The following is a 10,849-nucleotide window of genomic DNA, read 5'->3' as shown; positions in this document are numbered from 1 at the left end:
TCACTCCAGATTGCGGGCAATTTCCTTAGTGGTCATTGCTAAAAGTTTCTTCTTTACCATTTTGCAATGAAGAAGATAGAATTTATTAGAGAATTTTAATAATTGATTAGGAATTGATTAGTGTAAAATACAATTAATAAAATAAAAGTTAAGTAATAAAGAAAATAAAGTAAAAAAAATACAAGCGTTGATATGGCAAAGAGTGTAATACACCACACACTATGAGAGTGGTGTTGCACATAGCAGGGAGATATTAAATTCACTTTTAAGTAGTAAAGGTGTGTAATAGGTCGTCCTGATAGTTGAAGCGTGTAAGTGACTTTTTGAAACAAGTTTAGGAGGGAATCTATGCCTTTTCCTTAACTTATATTGACCTATATCTGAAATGTAGCCTCCATACACTTTGTATTGTTACATATTTGAGATACAACTTTTATATGTATTGTTACATATTTGAGATACAATTTTCATATTTATATATGTATCGAAATCTATTAACACAACATATGATATATATCTGAGGTATAGTTTCCATATTAATACATATCTAAGTTATAATTTCCAAAATATACTAATACAACCTCAATATGTATTGATACAGCCTCCATGTGTATTGATACATATAGATACAATTACAACCTATATTGATACATATTGCACATATTTGAGATATATCTTCCATATTGCTACATATAGGTATAGCCTTCATATTGGTACAACTTATATTCGTCAAATACAACACGTATCTAGTATTTCTCCTCTTTCGCTCCAAATTCTTGCTCGTCTTTTTTCCCCTTCTCCAATCTCACCCGTCTTTCTCCTCTCTCTCTCTCTCTCCCAACCTCAATCATCTTGTTTTTTCTCTCCTAATTTTACTCGTCTATCTCCTCCCTCTAATAGCCTTAAGTATCAAATACAACTTGTATTAATCTATATACATCAGAACATTTTCGTTGATACATGTTATATTCGTCGAATACAACATGTATCTAGCAACTCTCCTCTCCATCTCTCCAAAACTTTCACTCGCCTCTCTCATTACTCTCTCCTAATCTCGTTTGGCTCTCTCAAATTATTGTTATAAATAGTAGTATGACAAACTATAGATATTTATGAAAATCCCTCAAGTTATCATTAGCTACACACTGAGTTCGTAAAAAAATCACGAGGTCCCTATTTTGATCGTCTCATTTAATTAATATTCATTGTATATTTTTTAAGAATATTTAGTATAAGATAATTTTAAAGCAAAAGTACTTACTTTTTCTTGCTTATTGTTTTTGCTTCAATATTCAGATATACACAATGAATTTTTTTGTCATTTTTAAGATGTGTATCAATTATATATGTCACGATCCAAACCGTCGTGATTGACACCCACACTAACCCTCCGGTGGGAGAGCCATTACTACAACCTAACTAAGCAGACTTAACCAAAATACTACTTATTTAAAGATACAGAAGCAGGTTTAAATGCAGAAACCATATAGAGTTCCTATAAACTCTAAGATTTAAATAAACTATCCAAACTAATACGGAAGAACAACCCCTAGAACCTGAAAGTCATTGTACCAAAACTCTACTAACGACAAGTCTAAGAACAAAGGGTACAACCTCGAGACTAAACAAACACCTTAAACAAATAGTCTGAGTCCGAATAGAGTGGACTTAAACAAGAAAGATCCATGGCAGCCTGAAAGAACTGGCTCACCCTTGAATTCGGTCACGCTCAATATTCACCTAGTTGAGGTCTATCAATAGCCGCCTGAAGATGTCATGTACTTAACAAAGAACAAACAAGTGCAGTATCAGTACACAATCACAGTGTACTGGTAGGATCACGCGTCCCAATAAGTGAAACATATGCAAGTAACCACAACATTATAAAACAGGCATATACCGAACATATACAACATTAGTCATCTTTTCAGGATCAATGTAGCATTTGAAGTTCTCAATAATACACATTGGTTATCATTTTTAGAGCAACAAATAGTCTTTCAACCTCAATCACCATTAGATATTAATGTAATCATCAGAAGTAGATACACAACACAATTCAATGGTCCTTTCACGGAACCCAATTCAATGATCCTCTCGTGAAATCCATACCTAAAATATTAGTGTGCTGGATCTGACACCCGTCTCAATGTTTATGCCGGTACGTGGCATCCGATCCAAGTTAGTGTGTCGAATCGTAACACTCATTCCAATGTTTATGCCGGTACGTGGCAATCGATCCAAGTTAGTGTGTCGGATCGTGACACCCACTTCATTCAACAAATCACAATCACAATGTATGTTCTCACAATCATACAACAAGAGGTGATTCATTCCATACAATTATTCAATTATCCTCATTTACGATTAGGGTGATCAATAATGCAACATTCGCATACATACATGTATTATAATGGAGTAATTACTAACATACATCACACCAACATGAAATCACAACCATCACTTACCTCGAATCCAAGCTTGAATCCCCTAAGACACTTGAATCTTCCCTTTTCGGATTCTTCCCGCTTGTTCGTGGTCTAAAAACATACAATTGACGCAAGAATCAATAAATGAGATCCGATTGCCCGGATTCTAATCCAATAATATCAACCCTAGATCAAACCCTTAATCCTCATACCCAGATTAGGGCTTTTTCCACCATAATTTCTAAATCAAAGCCCTCTCCCATCGATAATCACTTACGAATTTACATTCTATGGATCAAAACATGAATTCAGGGAGTAAAACCTTACCTTTAGACTAAAAAATGGTAAAACGGTCAAGAACTTACATGGGATCGTCTCCTAGCTCTCAAAGTCGAAACTTGCAGAATAAAACGATTTTGGGATTTATTTCCGACTTTAATCGCGATTGTCCCTCCACAACGGACCTCATCCCGCTACAGCGTCCCCGCCCTGGCGGGAATAATTCCGTCCTAGCAGCTTGCACGGAAATAGAGAGCTAAATTAAGAGTTTCAAACCCCCATTTCACAACACAACTTCATCATATGACACTTAGAAAATACTCGTTCATGCTAAAATCAGTTTCGGGAGTTCTACTCGCCTGAATTCGATTTTGTAAAGTCGTACGGGTTCCTTAACGTCTTAGCTATCTATTCATGCAATCAATTTCATTATTACACTTCTCATTCATTACCAGATTTCCCTAGACTCGCCTGACTCTAATTTTGTCCAAATCTGGACTAGGCTAGGAAATTTCAAGTTACTACTCAAAAGTTTTTCTGGTCCAATTCTTTTCCCATTGGCTTTTCCTTATCGACGGAATCAGATCGTTACAATATATAACTGAGTATTGTTATACATGCAAAAAGTGCTAAATGAATTTGTTAGATTTGATTGTTATTTTATCAAATTGATGATTAAATGTTGTTCTTATGATACGTGGAACTTATGTTTCAAAATTTGAGCTTATTTTATAAAATATTTTCTTTAGGAAAATAAGTAAAAATGAGAAAAATGACATCCCCAAATAGAAGTATGGGAAACAAGTTTCACAAGTGATATTCCATCTGATTATGTATTTTCTACCCTCCAACACACATCATCTTCAACCTCACCTCCATAACCCACACCCCCACTTCCTACTCTCTTGGTCTAGATCATATGGAAATATTTTTTGGATAATATATTTTATTTACATACCAACGAAAGAAAATCCGTACAAATCTTACTTATTTTCAAAATATTTTTAAAAAAAACTATTCTTCATAGTGGACACACCCTTAATTTAAACCTAAAAAGTGTTTGTGCAAGTGGAAATTTTTACTTAAGTTGAACCACTATTCTTACTACTATAATTAGAGGTGTTCACGGTTTGGATAAAAATTGATCCAAACCGAAAAATCGAACCAAACCGATAAAATAAAATCAATTTTATTTTGGTTTGGTTTTAGATTTTTGAAAACCGATAATATTTGATTTGGTTGTGATTTTATTAAAAAAAAATCGAAGAAATAATCGAACCGAACCGAACTGATGAATTATATACATATATTTTATTAATATACATACTTAATATATTGTTTTTATAAACAATCTTAAAGATCTTATACATATTTTCATTAAAATTTCTTTATAATTTACTTATTGAAAACAAAAATGCCCAAGATGAAATATTTATCTTATTGATTTCATGTATATAAGTGTCTATGACAATTCTTTGTGGGAGTTAAAATGTTATTGTCTCTTCCTTCTAGGCCAATATAGTGAATTTTAAAGCTTTATTAATAGTAAATTTAGTGATCGAAAGTTCAGTAATTTNATGATAATTCTTTGTGGGAGTTAAAATGTTATTGTCTCTTCCTTCTAGGCCAATATAGTGAATTTTAAAGCTTTATTAATAGTAAATTTAGTGATCGAAAGTTCAGTAATTTAAGTCATTCTAACTATTTTTCGTTTTGAATGGATTGTTGTCATTTTTTTCACATTTTGAATGAATTGTTTCTTTTAGTTTTGTGTATGGTTAATAACCGAATAACCGAACCAAACCAAACTGAAATATTATATTTGGTTTGGTTTGGTTTTGATAATTTAAAAACCGATTAAGTTGATTTGATTTTGATTTTAACCAATAATCAATCCAAACCAACCCGTAAACACCCCTAACTATAATTAAAATTATGTCATAACAAACACGAAAAATGTAGTCTTTACTTTCTTTGCGTGAGTAACTAGTTAAACTTATTGAATTTTTTTACTTACATTGTTATTTTTAAGGCCCATTAAGCTATTTTAAGATTAATTATTTCAAGATTAACTATTATAGGTTTGTTATCTTATACTTAATATGAAATAAGAAATATCATTATAATTTTGAAATATTTAATCCAAAAATTAAATTATCCCACAAAATTTGTATCCCAATTTATCAAAATTAATCATCTTTTGCCATTCATATCAAACGAGCCTTTAAAATTTAGATTAAAATTATCACCTCTTTCATACAGTAAGAACTATTTTAATTTGTGGTATTACTTGAAGAACTAAAATAAATTATTTTTTTCACATTAAGAAAACATCAATAACATGATAAATATAAGGAATTAAAATATTTACTCTATTTTTCATAAATTAAAGACTATTTCGACTATATACTCAAATATAATCAACATTTTTTCTAGGGTTTTTGTCCAGCAGAACGCAACAGAAGATGGCACCCAAGGTTATGCTGAAGGCCAAAGGAAAGAACACGAAGAAGTTCGCCGCCGTCGCCGATGAGGACGGTGGAGCTGTGACGGCAGTGTACACTTTTGTCAAGGACTGGAGCACATGGACCGCGAAGAAGGCCAAAGTAATCACCCACTACGGCTTTATTCCCCTTGTCATCATCCTCGGCATGAACTCTGAACCCAAGCCCTCGCTCTCCCAACTTCTCAGCCCGGTCTGAAAAACCCGATGTGAAATTACAGTTTCAGCTTTTTTTTCTTCGTTACCAAATCGATAATCTCTCTTTTTATGCAGTAGCTTGGGTTATATATTTGTCGATTTGACGCTTATTAGCAGTTGATTTTAGAATTTTGCTTTTGATTTTCATATGTAGGAGTTACAATGTTTTGATCAACTTTCTAATGTTATGTTAGCTATTCTCTTTCATATGATCTGTTATGTATCAGTCAATTTGTTTCATGTTTCTATATTTTAGTTGCTATAGTATTGGTAAAGTTGCTCCTGTGTTACCAGGAGGTCATGGGTTCGAACTGTGTAAATTGCTTCTTGCAGTTGGTAAGACTGCGTACAGTAGACCCTTGTGGTCCAGCTGCATAATGGGAGCTTTAGTGCACGGGGCTTTCCACTGCGTTTTTTTTTTTTCTCTTTTGCTGTTTTCTAACAGATTATTTTTAGCTGGATTGTCATGGGGTTGGCTATGAACCTATTGATTTGAATTTGTTGATGGAAATCACATGGTGTCTCCTCATAAATATCAAGTTTGATTTATACAAAAATTTAACTTTTAGCATATCATGTATGTTGCATTTTGAAGTTCTTTTACTCTGACGAACTAGTGAAAGGATAAGTCAATGTAGAACTTTTATGTTATGTGATTTTCCTTCTACGGCTCTTGGAGAACTTGAATGCTGTTGTTAAGTTGGGTAAAATTCCTGAAATTAGGGACAGGTGCAAGAGTCAAGAACAGTGGTCGCGTATCTTGCTGCCTACTTGGTGAATCGTGCTATAGTTTATTTGCTCCTTGTTCATGATACTTTATCAGATGCTAACGAGGACTCTCTTTTTGGGGATTCATCATCTATAAGAATGCGAGGAAGAGATAGTATCTAATTATATTCCACACAATCAATTTTTGGTCCTGAACAATGGGTTCGGGAATAATTTCAGATTATTGAACTGAATAGCTTGAGAATCCTGTTTGGTTGAGTCTGCATCGTTTGGTTTATTTGAGAGGTTCACTGATTTGTTGAATGGATTTATATGGTTGATATACACACGATCTATACTAGTAGCTATTAGCTCTATCAACTAGAACACATGGCTAAACACCACTAGACTGTTTAGTACTAAGCTTCTAGAATCTAATCCTCTGTGCATTTTGATTTCTGTTAGATTGGGTGTTTTGCCAATATTTGCTCCTTTTTATGCATATAAGTATTTTTGTTGGAACCTTGATATATAACTAATGGAATGCTTATATCCCTTACCTGCTAAAAGAATCACTGACATAAGTAGCTACTATATGAGGCACCTCAAAATTCTATTGTTTGAAGAGCGCTAAGTACAATGGAAACATAGTGTTTTATGCTGCTAAGCCATGAAAAATGAGTGAAAGAGTGTTTAAGGTCTTCAGCATACATATGCCGTAATGTAAATAGAAGATGGCACTTCAGATTTTCTTGCGGAATGCCCTATGGCTATGATGTCTAGATAAAACCAGAGAGAATACGAGTAATGCCAACTTACAGGAGTCATTTTCTTAACATCTTTCATAAATGTTGCAAGGTGTGTGTCGGATTGGAGGGTCTGACATGGATACGACAACATTTTTGGAGAATCTGAGCATGGTAGCTTAATTGATTGTTTTTATGTTGCGAATTTACATTACCAAGCACAACTAGTTTGTGAGCAAGGCATAGTTGTTTTTCTTGTGTTTGTTGGTCAAGTGATTGATTGTTGGACTAGATGAAGTATGTTTATTAGAGTGCTTTAACTTTGAATAGACACAATGGAATGGATGGAATTGGTCTAAACTTCCTCTTTCGCTGTTAATGACTTCTTTTCTTCCTTCCTCTTCCTTTTTCTTCTTTTCCTGCCTCGTCTTCTTCGTTTGTTTATACTTCTTTTTCTTCTTCTTTGTTGTTTATTTTTTAAAAAAAAATATTTGACGTCGTTTCACGCAAATTATATATCTAAGCGTTAAGAGTTTTTCATATTTAAAATTTGAGACTGTTTAGAGGTGATTTTTAGTTGATCGGGAGTGAATAGTCACTGTGTATTTCATTTATAGTTAAATTATACTTTCTCCATTTCAAATTAATTTTGTTGAGACATTTTTCATTTTTCAAATTAATTTAATTGTTCAATTTTCAAAATTACTTTTAGAATGTTCTTCTAATTTTACCCTTCATTAGTTAGAATTGGAATTAGTTATTAATTAATGTTTAGTTATTTTAATCATAAATTTGATAATAATTAATAAGGGTAAAAATGAAAAATTATACCTAATTTATGTCTGAATCTTCTTTTCTTAAAGGGTGTCAAACATCTCAATAATTTAATTAATTTGAAATGGAGGAAGTATTCAACTTTTGAGTGTATCATGATGTACAGTCAGTGTATTACTTATGTATAGGTGGAATATATAAAAAACATGACTATATTTATTATAAACTAATTACTTTATTGTATATATGTAAATCATTTAAATCCTAATTACTTAGATTTTCGATAGTTTCAAATATTACTTTTTCTATCATATTTTGTGCGTAGGATATGACTCTGATTTTGTGAGATACATGTATTTGTCGAATTTTAAAATTGAGATACATATTTTATTTATTTAAATTAATTGGTTGTAACATATTTCCTTAATTAAAGGAGTTATTGAGGATTTTCAAAATATATGGACAATTAATTCTGAAAATTTAAATTAATTAAATCCCTTAATATAAGGTAAAAATCAAGGATTATATTTATGTTTAATTAATTTTATTTTATTATATTATTAATAAAAGACAAAAACATGTATGTCTTGGTCACATTTTGATTAGTTTCATTTTATTACTCTTATAATAATAAATTCATTAATTCGACGTATATATTATCAATATATAATGTATCCAACCAACTAAATACTTAAATACATGAGTATCATACAAGTACATTCATATGTATCATAGAAGTATCTAGTATTAATTTCATGTATTTATTTATATGATCTAATATTAATTTCATGTATCTATTTATATGATCTAATATTATTTCATGTATCTTTTATATGTATAATTTGATGTATCAAGTATCAATTTCATACATTATATCAAAAAATATGTATCTCAGATAAATATAAAAATAATTAGATACATTGTAATAACATAACAAATATATATGATAATATTAAGATACATGATAGAAGACCATATACAGATGACAAGACTAGGATACATGACAAAATAAATTGTGTCAAATACATGCGTAAATTGTCAATAATACATAAATCTCCAGTATATTCATTAGATACATATACACTTAATAAGATATACTGATAAAACTAGATATATATAATCGTATCTCAATAATGTATCAGATACATCAATAAGGTGTCAAATACAAGCGTAAATCTTCGCTTATGGAAACTTTCCAATTACGTTCATGGTTGGTCAGGGCATCTCACAGCAGCAGTGTTTGCTTCACCTTTTGATTCATCGTTGTTGCTCATTGTGCCTAGATCCAATGGGAGAAGTGATGCGAAGTTTCTTAGTTGATTTGTAGTATACAATATATGCCGATACTATCGTCAATGTTGAAATTGATAAATCTATGGGGCTTGAAATCTCTACTTACAACGATACCCATTGTCTCTGTCCGCGAGAGGTGTCTCCCCGTGCGAGAAAGAATGGTTGATTCGTGGAGAATTGGTTTGAGAGTGAGAAGATCAAAGGCTATGAATTCGATGTGTGTGTTCACAAGTTGTAAAACATCAATTTTAATGGAGTGTTTCTTCTCAGTAAATTTTAGACTCTTCAAAGGAAGAGGAAGAGGGAAAATTAGAGTTTGAGTTTTACCCTAACTCATACTATCTGAGAGAAAGATATTTATTTTTGATTAAAACACTAATTTTGAAGTTTAAATGTAAAAATAATTAATCAATCCTAGTTTTAAGGGATATGGGTATTGATTGTATCTTCAATAAGTATATGGTATAAAATATTAAAAGTGGTGATATATGTAATTTACCTCTACTTTTTTTAATAGATGTAATTACTTAAAAGTAGAGGGTAAAATTAGTATAGATGGTAGTTATGTATATCTATTAAAGTAGACCTTATGTTCCGTTTTACCCAATTATACAAATAACCTCTCTCTCATCACAATCTTTTTATTGATTTTTTCCCTTAATTCACTCGTGTACAATTAGATTTCAAAATTTAAAAAATTAGTCTCTCTTTCAAATTGTGCTCCCATAATTTCAGGTAACTTCTTGCGATTTCATTTTTTTTTTGTTTATTTTCTCTTTCGATAGCTTCAATCTATTGTTTTCTTATTGATACTTCCGTACTTGTATATCCTTCGGGTTTCTTTTAATTTTTCAAATATCTCCATAGCTACATATAAATTATGGATGAACAAACTACTTTTAAGAGTGTTGCGTTCAAAATCAAATCTTTAGGTGCTCCATGTTATGCAAATTGGAGGACGACTTCTCAAATGCACGGTTGATTTATATAAATCAGACCACACTTCAATTTATGAAAACATATTTGTTGATGCAGAGTTATGCCCCAAAGTATCTTACACCATAATGGATATCAGGGGTGGTCATTATAGCTAAAGTCAATATTTATAGCTACAACTTGATGCTTTTTGAAATTGTATTAGGTAGGAATGTGTATCGGTTGGTTTGATTTTTGGTTTTTAAATATGCTAAATCAATAACAAATTAATAAGATATTTTTTAACAGTTTTTGTTTTTAACGGTTCGATTTCGATTTACCCAATAAGAAAATGTTTATAAAATAAATATATGACTTCTCCAATATTTTGACATGACAAGACAATAATGTAATTTTACAAAACGCTCATAAAATAAAAATAATAATAACTAACATGAAAAGAACTATACAACTGCAATACAAAGAGAAACTAAGTGAAGATGGATTTTACTTTAGGTTTTGACATTTTGTATAATGAGAAGTTGTAAACTCAAAGTCAGTGTAAAAGTGCGAATTAAACGTTAATGAATAAAGACAGTAACCAATAAGGTACTAAGATTAATATTAAATATTTATGTATGGATAAAGTAGTAAATTACTACAATCTTAATGGGTTATCGGTTTAACGAATAACCAAAAATTAAAAATCAATATCGAACCGATATCCTGATAATTGTTTTTACAAACCATTAAAAATTCATTAACCCAATAATACAATAACAATAAACCAATAACATTTTTTGATTCGATTTATCGATCAATTCTGTTTTTGCACGCCCCTAGTATTAGGTAGGCGAAATTCAAAGTTTATACAAATATATACATTTAATTGTATATTTTTTTGTCCATCAGTGGTACATATACAATAGATTAATTTGTATTTATCAATTGATTTTTTGGTATATAGGATTTATGGTCAAACACATATACATATCCTTAAACTT

The 10,849-nt window shown here is 31.0% G+C and overlaps 1 protein-coding gene across 1 annotated transcript; it reads left to right on the top strand.

Moving 5' to 3' along the window:
* The first annotated feature begins 5,122 nt into the window (after window positions 1-5,122).
* On the top strand, window positions 5,123-5,621 carry LOC125867385 (mitochondrial import receptor subunit TOM7-1-like). Its single transcript, XM_049547865.1, has one exon. The coding sequence runs from the start codon at window positions 5,174-5,176 to the stop codon at window positions 5,408-5,410; it is 237 nt and encodes a 78-aa protein (XP_049403822.1). The 5' UTR covers window positions 5,123-5,173; the 3' UTR covers window positions 5,411-5,621.
* The last annotated feature ends 5,228 nt before the right edge of the window (window positions 5,622-10,849 follow it).

The sequence above is a fragment of the Solanum stenotomum genome, chromosome 6, assembly GCF_019186545.1.
Source record: "Solanum stenotomum isolate F172 chromosome 6, ASM1918654v1, whole genome shotgun sequence".
Taxonomy (NCBI): Eukaryota; Viridiplantae; Streptophyta; class Magnoliopsida; order Solanales; family Solanaceae; genus Solanum; species Solanum stenotomum.
The sequence above is the reverse complement of the archived record's forward strand: the minus strand, read 5'-3'. Positions and strand labels throughout refer to the sequence as shown.